Here is a 27,226-nt window from a genome sequence, read left to right as displayed (position 1 = left end):
TGCTACCGGGACCTTTTGCACTCTGTTGAATTACAGATCTGGGTACCGTCCTGCAACGTGCTAAAATTTTCACCATCTGGAAGAGTCTGCTTTTTACGTCCCTGTGGCTCGTACCCTACTTCTTTTGCAGCTTTTAGCCCATCTGTACACTGATGCAAAAAATCTGACAATATTATTGTATTTTCCTTTGATGAGCTCTCAAAAACACACCAAAGGCCAAAGGCTCTGGTAAGAAACACTTAAAATAGGTAGTTGGCAGAAAAGTATTTACAATGTCTGAAATGAGTTTATGATCTTCTAAAGACAGTTCAAACTGAAATGATGAGTTGGATTAGAGAGAGATCCACTTTTATAAACAACTTTAAATAACTTTAAAGATCAGATATTATTCAAATAGTTACTTAGTTGTTTTGTTTCCAGTCCCACACCTTTCCTTACTAAAGGGGACATGGGAGATAAGGCTTTCATAAATCCTTTTGAAGAAATGTATCTGCTTTGCGCTTTCCACCAAGTTCCTTTAAAATGTTTTGGCGAGCTCTTTTAATGGCACACTGAGACAGACAGAAAAGCTGCCGTGTCCTGTGCTGTGGGACTGCGAATTGACAGTGGCATTGGGTCTCCTGGAAGGCTCATATTCCGCTGTAGAGAAAGAAGAAATAGAAGCACTGGCCTTCATAGCATGGTTAGTGTCACATACTTCACAGGCTGCTGAGAAAGCCCAGAGCCCTGGAAGGGTGGGTGCAAACGGAATGCATTGTTCTGCTGCCCGGAGAAAAGCCCGTTCTGCGGGAGAGGCTCCTTCCTCTCCTTGGACAAACCTCATGTGTCGGCTCATTGACTAAAGCACCAGGCCCCGCTCCTGGGGGAGCCAGCTGTTGTCACAGGGGCAGCAGGAAGGGACGATGTGAATTCAGCTCTTGGGTGCCTCTTCTCCCTGTCTGACGGAAAGTTAATGCTCTAGGTCTGCGGTTCAGGGGCACTAAATGTAAAACCCAGCCCCGTCGTGGTTTGGTCAGGTTTTCTGAATTAGGGAGCCCTTGTTCCTTTTGCTGTTGATTTTGTTTGTCTTGTTTGCCAGGTTGCTAGGATCAAAGGCGGTGGAGCGAGGGGGCTCCCAGGGCAGTGCCCCTTGGCAGGGCAGGCAGCGCAGCCGCGGCGGCGTCAGCGGCCGGAGAACACAGCACTTCTCCCCAGCTGTGGAATCGGGGCCCTAATTGTGCCTTGTGGCAAAGGGTCACAGGGGACATTGAGCTGTTATCTTCAGGAGGTTAATGATTCTCGGAGTCTGTCTCAGTGCAAGATAGGGAGCGAGTACGTTAGGGACAGTCACTAACCAAATACTGGGCTACAAAACTGTGGTTATGGATGAAACGTGCATTTGCCAGCAACCTTAAACATTTTATATAGGTGTGTGTGGTTTAGAGATCAGCATTTCTTTTTCAATTTGACTTTCATATGAACCTGATTGACTCTTGAGTGAAGTTACTTTCTGAGAGATAACAGGCCATTTTGTTTATACTTCCATATGCAAACTGTTGTCATAATTTTTAAAATACTCCGAAACGTTGTATTTTATTGTAGAAAAGCACTCATCCGAATGCATCCTGTGTATGGTCCAAACATGCTCAAATCACATACATGGGTCTCCCCACCTTCCAACTGAAAGCACAGAATTCCTTCTGTGAGCCAAATAATATATTCTGAAAGTTAAGAAACGCTCTCAGTGGGATTGTAGCCCGAGTTCAGTGCAGTCGTCACAACTCCTGCCACAAACCAAATCTGTTTAAAATAAAAGGGGAGAGAGACATATTCGGTCTTGCATAAGCAGCAGTTTTGAAACTACTGAACGTGGATCTCGTGTGAAGAGAGCGACGCTCATCGCTGAAGCGAAAGAGTCAAAAAGGCGTGCTTGTGTGGCAGTGGGGTAATTGTCTTTTTCCTACAAAGTCAAGCTCGTGATCCAAAATGTCAGAGAGGAATGTTGCATTTCTACTTAGGGGATATTCTTACTGCGTCAAGTCCATCTGGGTTAAATTTGCACTTCCACAGAACTAAAACACAGGGGCAGATGTGCAGAATATAGACACTTCCATTCACATCGGTGGCTGAGGCATCATCTGCTTCTTACTCAGAGCAGCAATTTGAGAGACAATTCGCTGTTATGTAGATCTTCTACGTAATAAGAATTGTCAGAAAAGAGTGAAATTGTAAAGCCAAGTATCCCAGATTTAGAGTATTCCAGAAGTTAATGTCTCACTAATTTGCCTCACTTCTGCATTGTTTTTTAATCTCATTAGATTTACTAAATTTGTTGAGGCACATTAGGCGCACTCCTGGAGCACGTCTCCCAGTTCACTTTCATCTGAAATGAATTCAGCTCATACACTTCAGAGCTCCACTGTGTAAACCAAGCCACAGTTACTGAGGACGACCGAGGGATTTCACCTCCAAGGATGATTGGAATTAAAATCTTCTTGTAGCTACATCCATTGTTTCTCCCCCTGCTATCTTATTGCAATGCACGTAACAGAAAGAGCTGAGCTGATGAGCAGCTATTCAGTAATTTATTTTAACCTTTAGTTCCGTGCATGGCCCAGAGCTGTTTATTGCCCACTGTTCAAAACCTGCTCTGAATCCAGAATTATGAGCGTTCTCACCAGTTTTTCTGAGTGCTCATCATAACAGCACCAGGTGCCTGGCAGGCAGTAAGGTCGCTTGCGCTTCATCTCGGTGCTGTGGAAGTGCAGCAGTTCCCCGTCTGCAGGCAGTGCAGACAGGCTGGAGAAGCTGGTGTAAGAGCTAGTGACTCATTTGGGATTCCAAAACTGAAATTCATCAGATTTGAGATCCTTTTTAAGGGAGTTGAGCGTTACTCTTGCTCAAACCCCAGCTGTTTTGACCTCTGTTACAGCTGTGAGTACCCAGCTTTTCTGCACATCAGACTCTGGATTGTCAGGCCAGGCTCCAGTAAAATGAAAGAAAATTATTAATGAACAAATGTAAAATAAATAAATAAAAATAAAAAATTGTGTTTGAAGCAGGTTGCCTAGCATCCTGCTGGGAGTCTGAGTCTGAGGCAAGGGTGGTTGCTAATTCCCAGTGGCAACATTCAGGTGCATTTGCTGCACTTGCTTTTTTGTGAAGTCTCTTATTTCTTTTCCGGCACACTTTCGGCTTTTGCAGCAGATGAAAGAGGAGTTACGTGAGGAACAGGTATCTTCAGTGGTCCAGCAGGAGCCGTGCTTGCCTTGGACTTAGAGTCTTCTGGAAATAAGGTAGCCCTAGAACTAAATGAAAGTGGGCTTCCTGTGGGTTTGCGTCTTGTCGTTGGTAGGAAGCTTTGGTTGGTCTGGTGGAAGCTTTTCCACTGGGCTGAAGCTCTCCTCCGTGGGAGTTCTCCTCGCTGTAGTAACACATGAATGGATGTTGCAGTTTTGCTTGCGTCAGGTTTTCCGTCTTTTAGCCAGCTGCCTACATTACAAAACATAGCACTGGGTCTGTTCCTCTGGTGAGTGCCATTGAAAATCTCCAAAAGGTTTGAAAAGTTTTATTGTGGGACTGAAAAAGGCAGCAGCATCAAAAAGGCCTTGCTGCTACTGAAACCCCATCCAAAGGAGTAGGTGGTCATGTAGCTAAAGGACTGGACTGTGACACGTCAGCACCAAAGGTCCAAGCAAAGCTTGCACAGACAGCATCAACTGATAGTGCCTAACTCTGGAGCCCTTGATGCTGTAACCATAAAGACACTGCTTTTAGTGTAGCTCTCGCCCACCCCTGTAATTGCCCAGGGTTAAAAAAGCAAACTGTGATGGAAAAAAAAAAAGTATTGTGCAGCACATCAGTACGTATGAGCCTAAATAGTGTGACGGTTAATGGCAGGGTGTGAGGTCTCAGGTCTCACGTCTGTAGTGCTCCCATGGACAACTGTCGTGGTGGCAGTTGAGAGCCTGAAGTGCAGGGGTAGATCAGACCCTTTTGTGAGCAAGTCTGACATGTTTGTTGATAGCGGAAAGATCTGAAGAACTTGAAAGGGCAAATGCTCATTGTTCCCAAATTCTTTTTCACTTCATTCTTTATCCCAGTCACATAAGGTAGATCCAATGTCAATGTAATAGCTTTATTAACCCTCGTTTGTCATAAGTTGCACCTGGGAGACCAGTGTTGTTTGCTCTTTGTCATTAATCTAAATGTATTTGAAGAAACATGTGAAATAATTGGTTTTGCTGAAAGTCCCTCTCTGAAACTTCTCAAAAACAACTTGTTGAGGAAACATGATCTAGCTTTGAAGTTAGCCCTACTCGGAGCCAGGGTTTGGATCAGATACCCTCCTGGTGTGCCTCCTACCCTAAATCACTCCATGACTCCATGTTCTGAAACCTGCGAATGAAAATGTCAGTGGTGTAAGAAGAAGAGATGCTGATGAGATCAGTGCCTGTGGGCTCAGTCTAGCTCTTACTGGGGCAGGTAGTGCTGTGCAAGCCAACAGATCGCCATGTGCTTTGGTTTCTGTGCGTGAAACGCATTCATGCTTAACCCAGCCTTGAGTCTCACTCTGTTCCCGCAGGGATGCGTTACTGTCAGTGAGACATGCGAGTCCGGTAGTCTTGGGGAAGATACTGTGGAGTAGCTTCCTTTTTTATTCTTTAGCAAATAACTGTGTATTTAAACCATGTCCAACCTCCCAAGTGATTTCTGCTGCTTATTATTTGGATTATTATCTTGTGCATTTAAACAATATTGATAATTAGACTTCTATAAATTTAATTCCTAGTTGATGAGGACAGTATGGTTTCTACATCTAGAAAGTTTCTATACACAATTTCTACCTATAGAAACATTGAAGTTTCTCAAATACGTTAAATCTGCTACTGTGTTGAGAGGAAATAAAAAGGACGTATGCTTATCTTTAAGCTTTGCAATTAAGGCTGTTTTGGATTAATGCACTAGATCATAAACAGAGTCTTTAATGAGCTAAATATTGGAGCAATCACATACTTTCCATCTTCATCCCTTCGTGATTGCGCACTGGGACCTCTGAACATTCCTTCGACTCTTCTCTGTAGAGTAGTGTAAAGTCACAGGAGAAGGAGAAGGAAGGGAGCATGTTGTGCTTAGTGTTCTGGTACTGCTGCAAAACTTGTGTATGTCGGAAAAAAGAGAACAGAAAAACTTCTTTCAATCTCTAAGTGATACAAATTAGTATTTGGGGGGAGAAGGAGAACGAATTAAAACACCTCGATCAGTAAGGTCTATTGTCCTAAATTCCAGTCAAAAAAAAGATCTCTTTGTCTAGCAAACTGCTCCCAAGGAACAGTTGAGTAAGGCCAGGTTGGCAGCCACTCAATTCCCTATCTCTACATTTATATGATTTAAAAAGCTTGTATATCCAAAGTCCCCATTGAACCGAAATTGCATTCAGACATTAGCTGCGCAGCTGGGAATATTTGCTGATTGATGTTTGTTTGTTTCAATAAAATGAAAAATAAAAAATAGTTCCAAATATGCACAGAAGTTGTTGTTCACCAAGTCAGTTTATGTGCAGCGTGAAACCGTTCCTCCTCAGGACGCTGACATTGCTGTAGGGTCTCCTGTGGGATTTGTAGCTCTGCGTTATTTCAGGCTGGAGCTCGTGTTCAAGGGTCTGTGCATATCCCCAGGTCCTGCGTTTTACTGTGCAAGAGAGTGAGTATTGTCTTACCTCTGGCTTTCAGGCTTTGCTTTTCTGATAAATGCTGTTGAGGAAGGTCTTGAAGGCAATCTCCCTCCCAGGACTAACATAATAATAATAATAATAGTAGTAATAATAATAATAGTAATAATAATAATAATGGAAGGTGAAAGCTTCTCCATACTAGGGCTGGAAGATTCCTTGCCTGTTTATAGCTTTTCCAGAACTCAAGTTTCACATAAGGACATGGGGTCTTTAAGCTCTTAAATCCTTTCTTCCAGGATCAAAGGTCAGCCATTGCAGATTTCATTGATGCCAGGATTGCCATATAATCCTTGAGCAAGAAAGTACAGTCAAGTACACTTCAAAACCAAGTACAGGCAAAAACATTGCAGGCAAAGAAGTAAACCCACGTGTCAAGCAAATAAAACATCCTTTTATTAATCATGTAGATATCAGCAGATCCTTAGAACCTACCAGGAAAGGGATCCCTTTTGCTGTAGGTGCTGCATAAATGCGAAGTAGTAAGTAGTTCCCAAAGGCCAAGGTCTTTTGAGGCAAAGAGGCGGAGGAGAGAGGGTTGGAGCACAGAGCCAGTGAGCGCAGGCCAGCAGCTCTCTGCCTTGGACTACGGAAAGTTCTTTGTAGCTGATGGTCCCCGCTCTGTCCCTGCATCAGCTGCCTCACCAGGCCAAGTCTTGCATTTTGCAGTTGAGAGTGGGTGTCTGAAGGTGTTTCTCAAGTTAGCAGAAACCCTTCCACTCTCTCATTTCTTTCTCATGTTCCGTAGATGTAGAGCCAAACAGTGTGAGGTGCAGAATGATTCAGAGGAAGGCATTACACCCTTGTGTAGATCTAACTCTGAGGCCTTCCTTTAAAGACCAGGAGAAAGGGTCCTTGGAAGTTCACTGGGATGAGACATGACAACTCCATGACGTGCCACCTGCCATACACAACCTTAAAACTCAGCATGTTGGTATTTTGGTTACAGCTGCAACCGTGCCTGGAGTGTGAGTGTTGGCCACTCTTTCTGCCCAGCTTGGTGGCAGAGGACCAGAGAAAGCCTTGTGTATTTGTAGGTGCAGGATGCTACACAAAATTAATCCCACCTGGCCTTGATCTTTGTCTTCTGGGCAGCTGCAGCTGCAGCTGCACAAGTGTTGAGCTGCTACGTGAAACCCTATGTCCGCTTTTTGTGCCTTTCTCCTGATTTTCATTCATTGGTGCAGCTTCCTGACCTCTTTGCAATGGAGGGGCCGCCTGAGCCAGTTTCCCCATGCGCGTCCTTCCAAGGAATCTGGTCAATTAGAAGGACAAAGCAAAGCAGCAGATTGAAGTAAAGCTCATGGAGGGAGATACAAGCCCAGGGACTTTAGAGGGTGAACGGTCTGTATTTTTGTACAGCACAACATAGACCTTGGATGGTATGTACCCCTGAAATCAATTTGGTATCTAAATATTGGGGCATGGTTCTTTCAGTGAGACTGTCAGGGGGAGGGAGGTTCAGGGCACAACTACCAGCTTCATAAATAACCAATTTTATACAACAGAAAACACCATGATTTGAATTCAAAGTGGCAGTATGATTCCCTATTCTGTGTTCTAATAACATGTCTCTGACAAAAAAAGAATAGTGGAGAATTTAGCTCAGGTCGGATAGTACTAAGACCAGGGATTAGAATAACCCAAATAATTAAAGAACTGTTTAATTGGAAACTAATAGCTAGGGTATTTGACATTGCAGATCTTATTACTTGCACTTGTTTCTGTTATTAAACTGAGCAGAGTTGTGCTTAGAAACATATGCAAGTTCAAAATTTGCAACTTCACAGATTACGACTTCTTTTTTGTAATGACAGTTCTGTAACTTCTTTAGAATTCAGGTTTATTTTTGTTTGCTACTATTTCGAATACTGCTTTAGAGTAATTGTCACTGTATTCAACTAGGATTAAAATTTATTAGACCTAAAGAAAATAGTTGTAACTGTTACTAATATTTATTCCTTCCAAGTACAAGGTTCTCATTCACATGCAGTGGGCGTTTTTTGCATGCAAGTCATTTCAGTTTGGTTTTATGTAGTCCAGAGTTGTACTTAGTAGAACACCATGAGGGCACGCTTCTCTGTTGTGCTGTATAAAAACAGTAGCTAATTTTGATGAATATTTAGAAAGAAATTGGACTGTAAACCGGACCTTTTGACAATAGCACAACAGGGGAGGGCGTGGGAGCACAGTCTATTTTACAGTTTGTATAATTTCAAAATGCCCATATGAATTATTCCCATTCAGATTGTCATATTTTAGGCAAAGTGCTGCTGATCATTATTAATCTGCTGTAATATCTGAAGCAAAACAATTATTCTCAGCAATAAAGCATTAATGACAGAAGTTGAAGATTTCATACCAGTTCCTCTGAAGAACAGATGCTTTCGGGGCATGTTGTAACCAGTACTTGATACTCACAAATCCTGCTGAATGACACCGCAGTATTATTTTTCCCCCCTCGCAGTTAAGAATGTGTTATTGTGTTAAAGACAGATTGGAAAGTAAATCTTGTCAATGTATGTTTTAAAAAGCTATTTGTAGTCCGCTCTCTCTCTTCTCTACTGAATGCAGTTGGCTGTATTTTTCTTGCTAGCATTAATGTTCATGATTAAGTTTCCCTTTGAATACTCTGAGATTGACCCAGAAAAGGTAGGATAGCTTTCTGTGGTAAATTAATTCCGTTTTTGTTGCTTTAAATGGTTAAAGCATTGGCCGCCACTTAGGAAATAGAAGCTGAAGGAACTAAAGGATGCATAGACAGTACTGATGGTCAAGTTCAATCCTTGATTCTTGCAAGATTATTAAATAAACACGGTGTCATTGATTACTGGAGCTCTCATTGTTGGACGCGTCACCTGACCTTGCCCAGAATAGCAGTAACCTACGGCTGCTGGTGTGAAAGAAAACGGCGGTGTTTTCTGTCGAATCCAGCAGCCCCTGCGTTGGCACCGATGCCCCTGTGCCAGCAGATGTGCTGAGATGGGGGCGGCAGCGCACGGGGGAGCGCAGAGCTGCCCGGAGCTGGCTGCTGGGGGGCTGACCCCAGGGGCCGGCCCAGGCGTACACGGGAGGCTAAAATAACCCTGAGCTATGGCCAAGCGCATACATCAGGCACCTGAGAGCAGTGGGGCCTCCCTGCCCCGCAGCCCCCCATGGGGCAGGCTGGCAGCGGCCCTGCTGGGGCAGTCTCTGCTGGGGCTTGGGCAAACCCGCGGCTTTCCAGCTCCCCTGAGCCCCTGGGCTTTCCTCTGCTGCCGGCGGCTCTTCAGAGGTGCTGCTTGTACAAAGCAAACGCATTTAGAAGTCTTCACAGACTTAGAGCCTACCTTGGCTGCGGGTTATTTTAGCCTTTCTCTAGTGAATGTGTTTTGGTTTAAGGCTATTTTTTTAAAAAAAATATCCTTTTTTCCTAATCGTAACAGGTTGTAATATCGTAACGTTGTACAATTCTGATTTTAACAGTGACTTTGGGGGGAATAAGCTGCTTTTACATAGTCCGATGTGCACTGATTTTCTCCCAGCTGGGTATTGAGGAAACACACTCGTTATACATTGTAATGTGAGCTGAAGTACAAAGTTCGTGAGTCCGTCGATCTTGACAGTGCATCAGCTGTAGCTGTCAGTGCAAACCTGCTAGACGCAGATTGTGCTGTTTGCCCTGAATCTTATCTAAATAGAGTCTTTTCTAAGCCTCGAAGATTGATGAGTTTCCACACCACGATCGCTCCCTCTAAGCGCTTCCCTCCTTCCCTCAGTTTTTTTCCTCCTCAGTGCACAGCCCTTGGGAAGGAACATGCAGGAGATCTGGCGTCTGACAGTGCTGCTCAGTCCTGTGCTGCATCTTTCCAGCGGTGGAAGAAATCCCTCCTCTTGCTCTACGTCTGCATCTATTCAAATTGTTTTTCTTAAGGTTTCAGCATGGCAGACTGTTATCTTGCTCTTGCCTCTGATGTCTTATAGATCACTATGTGCAGGTTTATAATAGGGAGGATGGGTTTACCACTTCAAACTTCCATCATACTGCTGCAAAAGAAATATTGTGATAACAGCTGAACAGCATGCCACTATTCCGAATTTCGGAGATGATGGAGAGTCTTCTGTGTTCTCCTTTGGTAGCTCCCGCTGTGGTCAGGCAGGTGCATCTCACTGGGGGATTTGAGGGTGGTTTCTGAAGGAGACCATCCTGGTCTGGGGCTGTGACACTGGGGCTCATGGCACGAGCAGGCTGGAGTCGAGTAATCCCTGCAGTCAGCACTGCAGGTATGACACAGCAGCAAATGTGATACAGTTCCCATCACCTTTTTAGGATGGGAAAGTTAACAGACTCTTCTCATCATGTGGCAGCCAGATGCAGCTGTGCCACCGCTGTAAAATACAGCCTAAAATTGCATCCCTGAACCAGGCATCCATATAGCCATCTGACGCTGACTCTGGGAGGCTTGCGGGTAGGTAGAATCTTAGAATCACAGAATGGTTTAAAGCCCATCCAGTGCCACCCCCTGCCCTGGGCGGGGACACCTCCCACCAGACCAGGTTGCTCCAAGCTCCGTCCAACCTGGCCTTGAACACCTCCAGGGATGGGGCAGCCACAGCTTCTCTGGGCAACCTGGGCCAGGGGCTCACCACCCTCACAGCAAAGAATTTCTTCCTCATATCTCATGTAAATCTCCCCTCTTCCAGTTTAAAACCGTTCCCCCTTGTCCCATGGCTCCCCTCCCTGATCCAGAGTCCCTCCCCAGCTTTCCTGGAGCCCCTTTAGGTACTGGAAGGGGCTCAAAGGTCTCCCTGGAGCCTTCTCTTCTCCGAGCTGGAGCGCCCCGGCTCTCTCAGCCTGTCCCCACAGCAGAGGTTACCTACACAGCATAGGAAGCTCTGAGCAGCTTCGCTGTGCCCAGATGTTGTCAGTGTTTGAGTACCGCATTTTGGTTTCTTGCTCTTCGATTCCTCACCCCGTCACAGAGCAGCCTCACCTGCGGCTGCAAGAAACCAAGCCCGAAAACTGAGCCCCCCCTGAGTATTTCATCTAGGGGGCCAAGAGGAAAGCATGAAAAGCAGAAATGCAACAAATTCTTCTCTAGCACCCAAGGGAAGAGGAAAGAAATAGTTGCTGTTAGTATTTATTTAGATGATGTTTTGGTTTGTTTTTTAAACTGGGTTTGATTGGAATTTTGAAGGAGCTATTGTTTTCTGTCTGATATGGTCACTGTGTGTTGGCAGATTCTGATCTGTTCCAGTGGGTTGCTGGCTGGACTGGGATTGCGTGTTGTGTCTGCATTTCAGTGGCACTGCCAGGGGACATCGGGCCTTTTGCCCTTGTCTGTGGACACTCAGAAATTAAATGTAGCTTAACCTTAGCACAATTTGGGGAGAAGTTACTACAACCTTGCCATACTCCTGTTTTTTTAGTAAGATTGTGACATCTGTGCTGGCAAAAAACCCCCACCCTACAACAACAAAAAACCCCTGCTAAATCATTTGTGGTTTAATCATTGTCACATTACAACCACAAAGTACCCTAAGTAGCAGCCAAAAAAATCCTGTTAGGCCTTTTCAGAGCACTTTCCGACCAAAGTGGCTAAATACCACGCAGTGATTCTAAATTGCTTTTGTGTGCTGTTTCTACTTTATGTTCTCGAATAGCTTCTAATAAAACATCAGAAAATAATCACTGGAATGAAAATACCAGTGAGTTAACAGCAACTGAGGAACAGTTTATAGTGTGATGTATTACAGCAATTAATCTGTTCAATTCTACTGTTTAAAAAGTTATGGTATGTTCGGTAAACGATAGGGATGCTTTTGATTTCTGATTTCACTAGAAGCATTTCTTTCTCTCTCTTTTTTTTTTTTTATTTTAACAAAAGTCTTCCCTATCAACAGTTTGATCAAAGAGATCACAGGTTATTGCAGAGATCCTTATGTGATGTTTCCGAGTCCCTAAAACATGGTGTTTTTTCTGAAATTTGGTGTCTTTGGCAAACAGATAGTTAGGAAATATTTTCAAGGCATTAAAACAATACCTATTTTATCTTTTTCTTTTCTGTCCCACTAGTATCTGTGGATATCAGATAACATTCAGGTTGATGGGAATAAATTTTTAAAAAACCCTTGTGGTAAACTGAATGCATTAAGTTTGCCATTTTTAAACACAGCGACTCACACATCTGCAAACCTCTGCTGTACTGTTAGCACGGTGTCTGAGAACTAATAGCTTCCGTGTATTGTTTAACTAATCCATGCTCTGTCACGTTTCATTATCGGACATATTCAGTGCCTGGTCCTTGCTATGGAGTTGGTTCACTCTGTATCTCGAGGCATCTCAAATGCTTTGGTTGCTGTAAAAAGTGGGGTTTGTCCTGGCCACTGGCCCAAGCACGTGCTGCATGGCAGGTAACGAATCGCAGCCCGAGGAGCCTTGGTAACTGAGCTTTCCTGGGCAGCCGGTCGCTGGTTCAGTGACCTGCATTACCCAGTATCTCGTTTGGCAGAGAATTAAGAATGGAGCAGACACATCATCAGCAGATTTTCCTGAGCGCAGACTCATTTTGGTACGAGCTGTCAAAGTCCAAGGACCCTCCAATCTCGCTTTCTAAACCTCATCTGTCACTGCAGTATAATTGGTTTATAAATTGTCTTAAAGATAATAACGGAACTAACCTTTTTACACAAAAAGTATGTCTGCAACTACGATAAACCTTTTTACACAAAAAGCATGTCTGCAACTGTGATAAACTTCACCAAAGCTTAAAAATAATGGTCCTGAGTAATATCTGCGTAAAGCGTCCCAGTGGGCGATGGGTGGTGGGAGGTTAGCGCAGGCTGGGGTCGCAAAGCAGTCAGCCACTGCAGGAACTCGCGTAACTGATGGCAGAGCCACTTGTCTGCAGATCGTTTTGTTGTGGGTTTTACTTGTTTTTTAACTGCTTTTTCTCGCTATAAGAATGCTAATAGAGTGGTTTCTGCTGCATCGGCTTGCAGCAGGTGACAGAGCTCTCTACCATTAATCCAGAAAACTGTGAAGCCAGACAATGGAATAGAAGATGCAATCTATCTATAAACACGTTCGCTTTTTTTTAATTAAGAGTATTTGAACACCTATTGTAAAACACATTTGTACCGTTTAGCGGGGTGCCCCCAGCAGCAGCTTGGTTTCCCTCCAGCCAGAGCTTTCCTGGGGCTGTCTGGGTGAGAGCTGGAGCTGAAGCCCTTCCGGTCTCCAGCAAAACTGGTGGCACTGGCTGGGTGATACAAGCGTGGTCCAGAGTCGCTCTGCTGGGCTCTTTCCAGAGCGCGGACCTTGTTCCAAGAGAGAGCCCAGAGCTGCAGATTGTCCCTCCAGCCTCAGTGTTTATTTTGCAGGGGAGCTTTCTGTTGTCCTCAGTCTCTAATGAAATAGAAAAGATGAATGAAAACCAAACCAGACGGAGAACGCAGAGCTCTGGGCAGGAGGAGAAGAGGGGAAGTGGTCATGCTTTTTCTCAGGGAGAGAAAAAGAAAGAAGTAGAGGCAAGGGAGGAAGGGGCTCTACTGGGTTTGCTCAGAAATGCTCAGGATTTACAGCCACAGCAATCTTTTTAGTGAGGGCAGCAGAGTCATTCATTTGCTCTGTTGAACTTCGGCAGGCAAATGGATATGTGGTTTTGATGGTTTTTTTTTATTTCTGATCAGTTTAATGTTTGTATCGGTTGTTAGTTGTATCTCTTCCTTAGTTTGATGCAGGTGGTTGTGTTTCTGTAAGTGCAGTCGGTGGGTTGGATGGAGATGAAGAGTCTCAGCAGAGCTGCAGGGGGAGGCTGTACCCAAACAGCCGGCACCTCGTCTTCGGGTCTCGGGCATCTCCTCTTAAGTTGATTGAGAGCACCCAGGATATGGTTGTATTTTGGCTTATGGCAAGGGAGTTCTGACCTTCGTTTATAGCGAGAGAGGACGAGGCTTCAAATGCTTGACCAGAGTCAGAAGTTACCTGTGCCTTTGCAGTCATGGGGATGAAAATAGAAGGCTTGTAGTAATACTCAGCTAAGAGATCACAGAGAGATCTTAAGAGAACATCCAGTGTCCCCAGAAAGAATGTTAAAGACTTCGAGAGCAGTTAGAGTTGACTGCAAAGCACAGAAACTGAACTGGGAGTTACACACAGAAATTCTGTATTCCCACAACTACAACATAAACAGGAAAGCAACTGCGATTCAGTAGTAATTCCAGCTTGATATCTGTGATATCGATGCAATCGATTGTAATGTTTTCGACTTACCATGCAGTAGGCTGGAGCCTATTGTGATATAGCTGTGAAACATAGGTGAATATAGAGAAGTGAATATTGCAATAGAACCAATGTTCAAAAAGATAAAAAGATAAATTCTTGTAAAATACAATTACGTTGAACACAGTTGTCAAAGAACAACTGGTTGTAGTTGTATTAATTCTTTCTGAAGGAAAAATCTAAATTCCTTTTTGAAGGAGGGAGAACATGAAAGTAGCACGTTTTGACCAGGAAGACTACACGCATCTGCTGATTTTTCTTTTGTTTCTGACTTTTCTATCAGAGACATATCAGAGCCAAATTGAATTTTATTTAAGCGCTCCCATAGGATGATTTTATTTCAGCCTTTGAAGCCCCAGTACTTTGAGCAAAAAGTGCTAATGTAATTATGATATGACATTCATGTTCACAAGACCCTAGAGCTGCGTCTTTAACTGGATTAGAGCAAATGGAACTTGATGGGGTTTTTGGCCTTAAAAATTGCTGGGTTTCTATTTGTTTAATCATGCCAAAATTGAACAAGGAAAATATTCTTCTACTGTACCTTAGCCCTAGTTGTCTTGACTCTGCAACCGCGCTGTTGATGATGACTCAAAGCCATGGTGAACTAATTAAGACAGTACTGTGTTACTAACAAAAGAGCTGCTTTCTTCCTCCCTCCTCCCCCCAGCAGTTTGTCAAACAAAATGGTATCCTATACCAAAATAATAGAAATCTAATGTATCCTGGCACTCTGTCTCTAGTCAACCAACAGTATTTTGTAATGCTGTTTTAGTACGTGAATTAGAGGACTTGTGTTTTACACAGCCCATTAACACAAGGGAATCATTAATTTCTGGAGAGTGTCTTTGCCAGAAAGATGTGGGCTTTAAATCTTCTATGTATGTAGAAAAGTACTGTCCATCTCAAATGTTCTAAATATGGGCATGATCGTTATTGAAACTAAAAGGATAGTAATATTTTATGCTTTGCATTTTAAATAACTGCATTTTACAGTTGACATTCTTTTAGAAAACTCTCTGATACATTTGCATCTGCACAGACAGGCTTAGGTACGGTGTCGTAGCGTTCTCTCAGGTGGATCTGGATTACAAGGTGCTGCTCTTCCTCGTTTGTAGTTTTCTGTGCTTCGCATGCACAGTAAAGATAATTTTGCCTCATTTAAAGGGTTTTTGTGCTAATGTTGCTCTTTCCACCTTTGCTTTTTTATAAACAAAGGGTACATGTGTTACATCTGCTTTTTGAAAGTCGTCTTTAAAAACTTTTAGCAATAGTTAACTCAGCTGCTTGTTTCTGCTCTCTAAGGGGTCGCCTGGCCTGATATGCACCGTCTGGCTGACAGAGTCCATCTGGAGGAGTTGACTAAAATTGGCATTCTGAAAGGCAATGTAGATGACATGGTGAAGGTTCATCTGGGTGCAATATTTATGCCACACGGACTTGGACATCTACTTGGAATCGACGTGCATGACGTTGGAGGCTACCCAGAGGTTAGTGTTAGTCCATTCTCAACTGCATTGCAGATTAACCCCTCCCAATTCGACCAGCGTTTCTCTTACCAGTTGCTTCTTCTCAGGGGTGCAGCAGATGTGCGTTTAACTGTGTCTTTTTCTGGATCTGATATTTTATGCAGTTTACTTTAAGGAAGTCTGTTAGTTCGTTGAAACAGAAATTGCTTAGGGGGAGAAGTCAACTGATGCCGCCCTTTGGGCATTCCTAATCTGTTCAATTTCTACATGCATTTTGGTATTCCTCCACGGGCCACCACTGAAACGTGTTATCACTCAAGCATGCCTTATGCTGTGGCAGAGAGCAGCTCCAGCTGCCCGAGACCTGTACTGGGATGACCCGCTTGCTCCATTCACAATGTGAGGCAGCTGTAGGAGCCCACTGCTGCACCCGGGCTAGTAAATGCCGATGGCTGTGTCATACGGAAACAAGCGGGCTCATGTTCCTGTCTTGAACTTAGATCTCAGGCGGCAACATGGGCACCAAAGTAGATGTGTTGTCCTGGAATGAGAATGGAAAGAAAAAAAATCCATCAAGTCTTCCAGTCTTTGCACATCTGAAAGCACAACCTCTTGTATTCCGAGTTTCTGCAGAAAACGGAGAATGATTACCTTTTTCCTTGAATTAACATAATGTCCATGACTGTGGTCTGAGAGTAGAATGGGTAAAATTCTGTAACCAATGAATGGTAGGATGTTTGCAATGATACTAAAAAAAAAAATAAATCTCTAAGGGGATCTGAACTTAAGGTTTGAATAAAGACAGGAAGTTTACAGCAGCTTCAGAAAGATTTCAGAAGGATTTTCTGTGTGTTATGTTTTGGTTATTTGAGGCTAACAGTTTAAGGATTTTCAATAATACAGTATGAAAATGGATCATTTGCCTTCTCTCTTATGTAAGAACTCTCTTTTACGAGAACCTGAAGAAGAAACGAAGAACTTCTTGGGTAAGGTTTAGGCATATTTTGGAGCTCGTTCATGTTGGGTGAACAGGCTATGTAACAGCTGCTCTTGCTGGGTTCACTTTTGCAGGCAGGGAAGAAACAATATAATATTAGAGGGTACTCATTATGTTCACAATATAATTATTGTTGAGACACAATACTGTGATGACAATGTCTTGGCATCAGTTAACAAACTTTCATAAAAATGAAACAAAAATCAAAAGCAACCCTATTCTGATTTTAAGATCTCTCCAGTAGCTGACACAGAGAGGATGGGTGTTTGATACGTGCCTGCGTTCAATGGGAGAAGGTTTTGTATCTATGCCTCATTATTTCATGAGAAAATGCATTTTGAAGACATCTAGTAGGCTGTGGAGTGATTTTTGGTGCGTTTTAAATGTTTACCAGCTAACGAGATTTTCACAAAGAATTTCATGAAGCCATTTGTGTGTTTATTGTACACTGAGCCCATGCCTGTAGTATCATGCTCTTTTTTCTAGCTGGTTAAGAAGCAAGTTATTTGCTTTTGGCTGAGGGAATTTCTGGGAGTATTACAAAGGATTTTTTAAAAATAAAAACTTTCCAAGTGGATATTATTCCATTATTTTTCCTCAAGTGTAAACAGTTACATTTGGAATAATACAATAAGCTTTAATTTCCTAATTTTTATCCGTCACAAAGTTTTGTGCGTTCCAGAAAAACTATTTCCAGACATTGTTAGCTTAGATTAGTTATTCATTAGTAGCCAAAGATTTCTTTTTTCAAAATTGGCAATAATAAGTTTTCATCTTTTCCAGTAAGCTGCTTTCACATGCAGCACTGAACAAGCACTTTCTTCCTCTTTGACAAACACCATAAAAAACTCGCACATTTTTTGCAAAGGATACTCTGGGATATTAGAAAAATACAACATTTCCCTTCCGTGTTTTTGCCATGATAAAGAATAATTGGGTTTGGCCAGCAATAAATGCGTCTTAGCAACTATGTTTAGGGCAAGATTTTTAGGAGGCTGTAACCAGTGTATTTCCTACTGAAGCCCGTAAGTCAATGTCCTGATTTTCGGGAGAGCTCGGCAGTGCAGGGCTCCTTTGGGAAGCGGGTCTCCTGCAGCCTACCCTGCTGTTCCTCGCGGGGAAACCCAGCGTCGAGCACTTCTTTGAAAATCTGTCTGCTTCTTTTGAGGGCCTAACTACAACTTGAGCAGTTCTGAAAATTCGGCCCCAGCGGTACTAATCACTGCAGAAAATCTGGCCCTTAGCCGGAGCTAGCTTCAAAGGGTGAAAACTCCACTGGGCTTAGCTTCGGCTGTAAAATTTAATCATGGAGATGGTTTTCCCACACTGTTTTCATTTGTTTCTGGGTAAATTCGATACAGGATATAAATGAGGGTTTGTGCCTGTTGCAATGGAGAATATGTGGTAGGTGATCCCAAATTTTCAGACCCTGAGGTAGATGGGTCTGAAGTTTTCATTTAAATCTAGGTTCTGTGTCTCTAGATGCTCGAGTTGATTCAATTTCATGTTATATTAATTGACTGTAAGGCTCTAAAGAATGCTAAGTACATTTGATGACTTTCTATAATAATAAGCCAGTTAATTTAAGTTAGGTTAATAACTACTGTGATTTTAACATCTTGTGAATTAAGAGTTTCATTTTGTTTTGTCTTTTAAAATTATAAGATTTACCTTAGTTTAAAGTTTTAATTCAGTTCTCTATTCTCATGGCAAGCCAATCCTTTCATCGCTCTTCTGCACCAGCCAATTAAGGTTAGAGGTTTGTTTTGATCCTGGAGTGATCCACGTCCTTCCATTCCGGTGCGTGGTGGGGAGCACTGCGGCTGCTCCCAGAGGAGTGCAAGCTGCGGCTGGCTCTAGCAGAACGCTTGCGCCCGGTTGACTGTCTGGGGGTTTGGGTCACCAAACCTACTGAAGAATACAGGAATAATCTTGTTCCCTTTCTTGTTCTGGCAAAAATTATTTTCCCTATGTATCCTGCTTTATGCTGAAGCAGAAGATTTCATTTTTTTGTGGTTAGCATTGCAAATGATGCATTAATGTTTTTTTCCTTTAAGAAGCAGAGGATGAGGTGAATTCACCGAGAAGCCTACAGCTGTTGTGTAGAGCCCCAGCGATGCAAATTGCCTCGCTTGGTCATAGCCTTGCGAAGCTGTGCTCCCGCTGCGCGTACGCGGGACCTGCAGACATGAAACGACCTGCAGGCGGGCGCTTGGGTGAGCGAGGAGTAACAGGGCCTCTCTCCAGCTTTGGCTCTGTGTTTTGTTCTTGTAAGCGATTGTACACCTCGAGGAAAGATGAGGGGAAAAAATCTGCTGCTTCCACTTCACGGGATCCCATTGAATCACTTTCTTTTTGGTTCTTTGAACTCCGGCATAGCAGAGTGGGATGCCTGGGGGGGCCGCTGAGCAGGCGGAGTGCAGGCAGGAAACTAATTGGTGAAGACTTTCAGTTCTGCAGCATTTCTGTGCAGAGCAGTGCTGAAATCCATAGTGCTTGTTCCTGTCTGTTGGGTCAGACACCAACCAGGAGAGTTTCCTGCAGCATAAGATTCTCCTGTGGGATTTTAATCCCCTCCCAGAGTTAGGTTCATAGAGCTTCTTACCCTGCCGCGGCATCTCACGTGTGCTCAGAAAAATCAGGATGGGTTCCCAGCAGCTTTTCCCTGTGCAGAGAGATGCTGGAGTTTGGGTCTTTGTGGGCGCTTAGGGCTTGAGCAGAGGCTGAAGAGGAGGGATTGTCCAAATCTTTCTGGAATTTTAGCAGAGACTAAGAGAGATTTGTGTTTTTGAACAGTTCATTCTAGGCACAGGAGAAGAGAAAAGCCAAAACAGTACAGTTCTGCTTTCAATTGTATGTAAAAGTAAGGTATAAGAAGGTAGGTAAGCTTTAAGGGGCTTGCTATGCAATTTCCACTAATATTAGTATCAAAAGATCACAAAAGAAAAAGCCCTTTAATTTAAGGCTGTTGCCTGTGTATGCTTTCTGCATGTCACAAGAAAACCTGCCCGTTAGATTTTAAGCGGTACTTGTCATTGGTCTCATTTTAAAAGAGCGTTGCTGGTAGCTTTTGCAATTCTTTATCTCATGTGTGACGAATTCTCTATCTAAATATTCTCCTCATCTTCCAGGTTTATGTTGTAGTTGTCAGCTTGGTGATTTTTACTATGTACTATTTCTTTTTTTCCTCACAGTTAGGTTTTAAGAAAAAAATATAATCTGTATGTTTTATTATTATTTCCGTTGCGATAGCAATGGAGCTTGGTGGCATCTGAGGAGCAGGAAGCAAAACTGAGAAGGGACGTTATGCTGAGGACCCCGCCATAGCGATGGATTGAAATTCAGCTCTGTCTGCCTCGGAGCCGGCAGCGGTGCCTCCAGTAAGCGGCAGGCGATTCTTCTACATTCCTTGCAATAACAGGAAAGGTGTTAGGCAGCTCCAACCTGATACCACTGGTTAATACCTAGGAAAAAACAAAAATGTTTAAAGTAAAAACAGCCAGTTAAACATCGTGTGCTCTCCATTCCCCCAATATTAACTTTGAGCTGTGTCCCAAAAGCTCCAGCCAGTAATTAGATTCTCCTGCAGAAGTGGAAGCTTTGACTTGCAGACGGCACGAGTGGTGTGTGACGCCCGGAGCATGTTCTCCTGTCACCTGCTGCTGGGCTCAGCGAGGCTGAGGAGGGGTTCCTGCAGGCGGCTGGAGGCAGCTCGGGCTGCTGGGAAGGAGCGGGACAGATTGAATAAACTAATCTTCATTAGTATCACTCAGCAAGAGAAACGAGGGCTTAGAAAGAAGGGGCCAGGAGACAAGTGAAATGGAATTCGAGGCTTTTATTTTATTAGCTGCAGAGGGCTCTGTTCTTTTTACAATAAATGAGCTAATTAGAAGTTGGGTATACGCAGTGGGAGAATAGGGAAGAGTGAGAGCTGGGATTTCAATTCGGTGTTGATTTCGTGTAATCTAAATATAATGTTAGTATCCTGACTAATTTAAATACTTGATTGCACTTAGCTTGGTAAAATGATTAGGACTCCTCTGTATCGGATGTGTTCCAACAGGGACAGTCTATTTGCCAGGCTCAAAAAAGTTCTGTGACAATTTAGCTGGAAAAAAAGTACCAGAAACTAGTTTGTGTCACCACGTGAGTCTTTTCCTGTGGTTCAGTATTTGCAGTTACGAGTGGTTTTGGTGATCTCTGCTGGGGCCATTTCTCTGCTGTTGGTGGCTCGAGGAACCTTCTGGGTGATGGCAACTAAGGCTTGCAGCCCCTGGTTTGAGGAGGGAGGGCGGCCCCGTGTCTCTGCGCTGCTGTAGTGGCCCCGTCAGCGACCTGCCAGCGCAGAGATGTCACCTGTACTTTCCTTCTGTCCTCATCCAGAGACGGACCCCAGATCAGGCTCACCCGAGTGGGCCTGGAGCTGTGTCTGCTTTGATCACTTTGCCTGGTCGCCGGTGTCTGTGGGACAAGATCCAGCATGATACTTACTGCAGTTCTTCCACAGAAAAAGCAACGTATACCCCCATGAACCATTGAGTTTGTAGGAGCAGGCAGTAATTCATCCTTATACTGAGGTATTCCGGAGATACTGAAACTTCTAGTCTTCCACCACCACTTTTCTGGGGAGTAGGTGTATTTGCGTACTTCCTAATTCCCTGCTTATTCCAAAAATAGATCTATATTTTATATCACTGCACACTTAACTTAATTTGAACTTTTATTTTGCTTACATAGTAATGAAATCAGTTTACATAATAATTCTCCTGTTCCCTTGACAGTCCTTATTGCCTAGACAGGCTGTTTTTTGTTACCTTACATGAACCATTAATTGGAATCTGATGTTCTTGGCAGGAGTACAGTCGCAAATGACAGTGTCATACATCTGTGCTTACTGTGGGGGGAGTGTCTCAATTTTAAAATGTGAGCAGAACCTCCAAATAAAATCAGTCTTAGAAAACAATTTCGGATATAGTCTGTTGTTGCAGTATACAGGAAAATAAACAGTTCTTTGAAAAGTCATTTTCCCAGAATAGAACTGGGAGTCTCTTTTTAGATGCCTAGGTGTTAATATTTTCTAGATTATTCTCTACACTTTTTTGAAGCAAATTACCAGCTTAGGCTTTACAGTTGTACAGCACTGAGTGCGACGGGGTCCTGCTCCATGGCCATGCCTCCAGGATATAATGGGAACAGAAACAGATATCCACACAGCTGCTGCGCCAGCACTCATATTTCTTACCCTTCATCTCATCTAACTACAAAACAACATCATGATTATTGTTGAAAACAAGGTGCTAGTTGTTTAGCTGCAAAATAGAGGGAAGTTGCCTCCTCACAAAGAAGAAAATCCATTAATGGCCGAAGATGCATACCAATGGATGGCAGTGCGAGGCTTTGCTCCTAACAGGGTTTGACTTGGTGGAAAATGGCAAAGGCCTTGTTTCAGACCTGTCACCTTCTGTTTAGGAGGTGGTGGTGTTTCAGTCATTAAAAAAATCCTCAAGTTTGTTCTAGTTTTCATAAACAACTGAAGCAGACTGAGAGCCAAGAGCTGTCCTGATGGCCGTGATGGGTACCAAGGAGGTTGCGAATGCCCAGAGATAGATGTCATTTGGGATGCTGAAGCCATTGTTTGATTGCTTTAATCCAGTGCTGTTCTCAAAAGGAATTCTGTCATCTCCCCAGCTTGGTCACCTTCCCCCTTCCCCACTCTGCTCATTCCCTGTCCCAGCTCATGTTGTCCATCAGCCTTGCAGCAAGTTGGGCTGGGGCTGTCCTCCTGTCCTCTGCTCAGAGTGTGCATGGCCAGAACCTGTCTCTGTCTGCATCCGTGCCACACATCTCTTGGTGAACACCTTGCTAGCCTCCATTAAAAGGGAGCGTAGGGCTTCCTCATGGCAAGTCCTCCCGCTGGTGTCCTGTTTGCTGACTTTGAGAAGCTGGACAGTGTCACCGTTTCTCCCAAGGCCCTTAGAGATGCTTTTATGGAAGAGATGTAGCTGCTGCCATTCACAAAGTGACTTCAGTGCCTGCAAAATGCGAAGATCTGGAGATGAAAACAAGAACCGACACAACCTAGAGCTGAGATAGGATGCATGAAATATCGAGAAGAGTTTGTGTGTTACTAGCTTCTTGGGGGAAGTACTAAAAGCAGAATCAGACCGCCAGCGGTCCAGACAAAATGTCTACGTGTTCCTGTGACGGCTGTACAGAGGTGTCTGACATGGGCACCAAGGTTGGATGGTCACACCTGGTGGTAAACCTCATTTGTTTTAAGAAAAGGCAAAAAAATGCAACCGCGGTGCCAGGGCTGCCTTCAGAGGATGTTTGCCATTGTTTTCCTCGCCGCGCATTCATCTTTCTAGCATCTGTCTTGGATTGACTGCCTCAGAAAAGGCATTTACAAAGTAGAATTGAAGAGAAGTGTACTCTTAAAAGCCAAATATGGGTTGTTTGTTGTAAAGCAGCCGATAGATAGTTGGCAAGACACCAAAAGGTCCAGACACTAATCTAATTGTTTACAGCTCATGGAGAGATTAATCCACAAGATTGGATGCCCTCATTTCCTTTACGCATTACAATGAATGTGTGAGATGCCAAACCCCATGGGGCAGCAGCAGAAGGAAAAATGGCTCCGTTTCAGTGCAGTTATTGTTTTGAGTGTAGAAATATATTGATTCTCTGTGGGTTTTGATAAGAATATAAATGCAGAGTGCCTTGCATATCGGAGTATTCTTGTTCTCTTGGTAAAACCGTGCTTTCTTCTGTTAGTGTAATGTAATGCTCTGCAAAATTCAGCTCAAACATATGAAATAAAATGGATCGAGTACACAATGAAGATGGTCAGGGTACACTCACTGGCTTCCAAGGACGAACAAATGCTCCACGTCGCTGAAAAATGGGCAAACTTCCCCACGGGCGTCTGGGCTGCAGGGCTCTGGAAACCTTGGCAAAAGCAAGCAAGACACTGTGCGGTGGAACAGAAGCTCTGCGAAGGGGAAAAGCGTCCCCGGCACTGCTTGGGTGAGCGGCGAGAGGAAAGAAACTGCTGGGTGGCTCTTGCAAGCGGGATTTCTGTGGAATAGGCTTTCTGAGGAAGGAGCAAAGAGTACTGTGGGGCTGTCTGCGCTTTGCAGAGCGAAGGAAGCAATGAGGGGGAGCCATGGCAGGTCTGAGGGCATCTCCCACTGCCCGCCAGCCGTGTCAGGGGGGGACGGCAGGGAGGGGAGGGCTCCTGCTGATGCCAGCCATGCTGCCACTCCTCCTGGAAGGAGTCGCCCCTTCTGCTGGCAAGGAAAATTGCCGTTGGCTAGAAGCGAGGTTTGGGAATGGCACCTGGAGAGCAGATGACCAACACGGTGGCCGTGCAGAGCTGCCCCCTGTGACTGAGCGGGGAGGCAGGGGGGTTCTCCCAAGCAGCGTGCGGCTCCGCCAGCGAGCGGGCCTGTGAGCTGTTTGCTGGCCATCACCATATTTTGTTGATGAAATTTTGCTGCAGTTGCAAAGAATTTTCAAAAAGCTGATGGGATTGAGATATATTTATTCCGATGTTGCAATACCTGGCACATTTGGGGGAATGAAATTAATATCCTGAACTAGTCTTTGCAGTGTTTCTAGTTCCTTGACTAAGCACGTCCTCATATATCATTTTACTTTACCAGCTTTTGGGAAGAAGAGAATGTTTTGCTAGTCAGGACTTGTTTTGACTTAGTTTTTAATAATATCAGTCAGCACCATGTTGCCTGAAAGTCTGAATCTGACAAAAGTTTAGTTTTAAATGGGCTGCTTTTATGAGGTCATGTGTAAACTCATTGCTCCTGAATCAAGATCATAAATGTGTAATTTTAATAACATTCAGTGAGAATAAGCATTTGCATATCCTTGGAGAAGTTGTTCTCTGCTGCATAGTTGAGCTACTTCAGCCATCACGTGGAGGGGGCATTTCAAGATTCGCACATCGCTTAAAATAGTGTACTTTGCCAGGAAGGGTATAGAAAGAAATAGTGCAAGTAATTATTTTTTCTCTGTAGTGCAGCACTTCTCCCAAGGTGGAGAGTGATGGAACCAAGCATACCCAAAGCCAGGATTTCTGTGGTGCAAAACCCATTTGGGTGTTGAGTTGAAGGCTGATCATTGCTGTACATGAGAGCGAAATGAGGGACTGATGAGAGAGAGAGAGGGAACGGTACGGCACCGTTTCAGTCCTCTACTTCCGGATTATTTCTTGTATTTTGGGTCTCTTATGGAGCAGCCAGCGTAGGAGGGCGTTGATAAAAGGCCAGCAGGGATTGCCTTTCTGTCTCTGAACCGGCGTCTCTTCTGCAGGGAGTGGAGCGCATCGACCTGCCGGGGCTGCGGAGCCTGCGTACTGCCCGCAGCCTGGAGCAGGGCATGGTCCTCACCATCGAGCCGGGCATCTACTTCATTGACCATCTCTTGGACCAAGCCCTCCGTGACCCAGCGCAGTCCTGCTTCATCAACAATGATGTCCTGCAGCGCTTCAGAGGATTTGGTGGGGTGAGTAATTCTTAACCGGATGGTTTTCTGAAATTGGTTTTCTGTTTGTTTGCCTCTGCTATGTATTTGAGAAGAAATCTTTCGGAAGTGGTAATGTATTGCACATAGCGCCGTTCCTGAAGCAGCACCTTGGGCCATTTGACCCTGCAAACAAAGTGGAGGCTTTTTTCGTTGTTTCGTTGTACAGTGACTTGCCAGGTAGGTGTTTTGTGTAATGTGTGAAACATGTATCTTAGGTAATAGGAGGCTGAGATCTGATCCATATTCCAGAGTTAGCTTCCTTGGCAGCAGCACAGTCCAGTGCTCCCTCACAGGGCAGAAGAGCCTGATGCTGTTTGAGTCAGGGAGGCAGTAGAGAAAAACAGCAATAATTGCTTTTACTGGACTGTTGCCAGAACAGCACGAAACTTGTGAATGAATGTAAAGCCATCCCTGTTTTCCAAGGGAACGGCCGATGGTCCTGGCGAGCAGTGGTGCGGGAGGTGTGGCAGGGCAGGCTCCGGCGGCGCAGGGAGGCTGGCTGACTCGGGATGCAGCCACCGTCCCGGCCACCATTCCCATACAGGCAGAGGGGCCTTGTTCCTCCGTGCTCCCCAGGGCACATTCCCCATTCAAAGCCACCGCCCTCGCAGAGCGTTGAGCAGCTGCAGTGGCTTCCAGTGGGGTTTCATTTTAGCAGGGCGAGCATTTGAAGGGTGCCGCATTGTTCTCCGAGCTTCCGTATGCATGCACAGAGAAGATAGAGCAGGCAGCTGCAGTGCCCGTCCTCCGCGTGGCTTTTCTGCTGAGTCCCAACACAGCTAACAATCACTGGCAACGGCGGTGATTTTCTGGTATGAAAAGTCACTCATTAGGAATTGTCTGCTGCTGCCATCGACTAATTTACCGCTGTACGCCAGCCATGAGAGGGTAGTTACTGTAAGGCTTTTGGTCTGAGCTGGCTTTGAAGCACCAGCCCCGCCAGAGGAGCTGTGTGTGCTGTGGCCATGGGGCGAGCCAGCCGGGCTGGGGGGTAGCCCCTGCCGAGGGTACCCGTACGGGGGTGTGCAGCCTCCCGAGAGGCACGGGGCTTTGCCCGCGCTGGCGTTTAACTCACTGCTGAGGCTTGGGATGTTATCTGTGTCTCTGGTGTTCCTTTATCGAGGGTTGCCAGCCAGCCAGCCGAAGGCTCCACCAGTTGGAGCTGCCTGGTGAAGGCAAGGCAGCTAACCCTGCCTTTTCTAACTGGGAGCACGTTCTATATGGCGCTGCACGCTGAAGCGTATTTTAAAGGAATGCTATAAAGCACTTGTGTAGCTTGATACCACAATGAGAACAGGTTTAACTATCTTGGCGTTCCTTGTAAACACTCTGTGGGAGTTTTTCGGCAGTTGAATTGATTCCTGCTGAGCTTTCTCTGGAAATGCTCAGCAAAGCGCACGTTTTTCCATGACTTGCTGGGAACGCCCGCCCCAGCTTTGCAGCTTGAGGCATGCACGTGGCTCGCCTGCCACCTGTGTGTGCGTGGAACAGGGGTGACAGCACGGGATCTCTACCTTGGTAATAAGTGGCTGGATCGGGCACTTTTGTTCCAGAGATTTCAAGCAAAGTCTAACTCTCTCCCCTGTTTTTTGCTTAGCTTCCTGTAATGATGACTCGTAAGGAGAGCCAGCCAACAAACTTCCCTAAAAGGGGGAGCTGCCCAAAAACGATTGAGCAAAAATCTAAATCTCCGATCCCCCTGGGAACAATACATTTTACTTAGAGAGAAAAAAATAATAATACACACATACCCTGAGCCAGATGTTGTCACTTGATTTTGTCCAGGAGAAGAATGGAAATAAAATCTGAGACTGAAGTACATCCGAATATTTCTGAATTCTACACAAAAGCTGAATTATAATGCAATCAAAATGAATTTTTCCATATTTACAATTCTGACTTGGTTCTGCATAAATAGAAGATGCAATTTGTGTTGTGTAGCATGCTTAGTTATCTACATGCTGGTTCATTCTAGTTTATCCAGAATGAGTGAGTATTTCTCAAAAGCATGTCGGGAAACTTTCTCTCTATGTGATTAAAAAAGATCTTGTGAAGCCCAGTGCTGTTACTGACAAGGATTAGTAGTACAGGGTTAGTATTGGTGTCAGTTCTAGCTAAGGAGCTCACTACAGCCAATCCAATCTTCCTTTAAGTTTAAAAGAAAAAGACGTTCTACAAAAGGAAATAAGTAGTCCGTTTCCCTCTGCAGAGCTCAGCGCTAATTAAAATGTTCTTAATTTGGTTTA

General features: G+C 44.4%; 1 protein-coding gene across 1 annotated transcript in view; it reads left to right on the top strand.

The window, feature by feature from the left end:
• Nucleotides 1-27,226, top strand: part of PEPD (peptidase D) — a 133,430-nt gene that overhangs the window by 99,835 nt on the left and 6,369 nt on the right. The window contains exons 13-14 of the mRNA XM_054198808.1: nt 15,279-15,463; nt 24,768-24,959. Coding sequence (XP_054054783.1) covers nt 15,279-15,463; nt 24,768-24,959 — 377 coding nt within the window. The remainder of the gene's footprint in view (nt 1-15,278; nt 15,464-24,767; nt 24,960-27,226) is intronic.

The sequence above is a fragment of the Rissa tridactyla genome, chromosome 4, assembly GCF_028500815.1.
Source record: "Rissa tridactyla isolate bRisTri1 chromosome 4, bRisTri1.patW.cur.20221130, whole genome shotgun sequence".
Lineage (NCBI taxonomy): Eukaryota > Metazoa > Chordata > Aves > Charadriiformes > Laridae > Rissa > Rissa tridactyla.
Note: the sequence above shows the minus strand (reverse complement) of the source record. Positions and strands in the feature narration are given on the sequence as shown.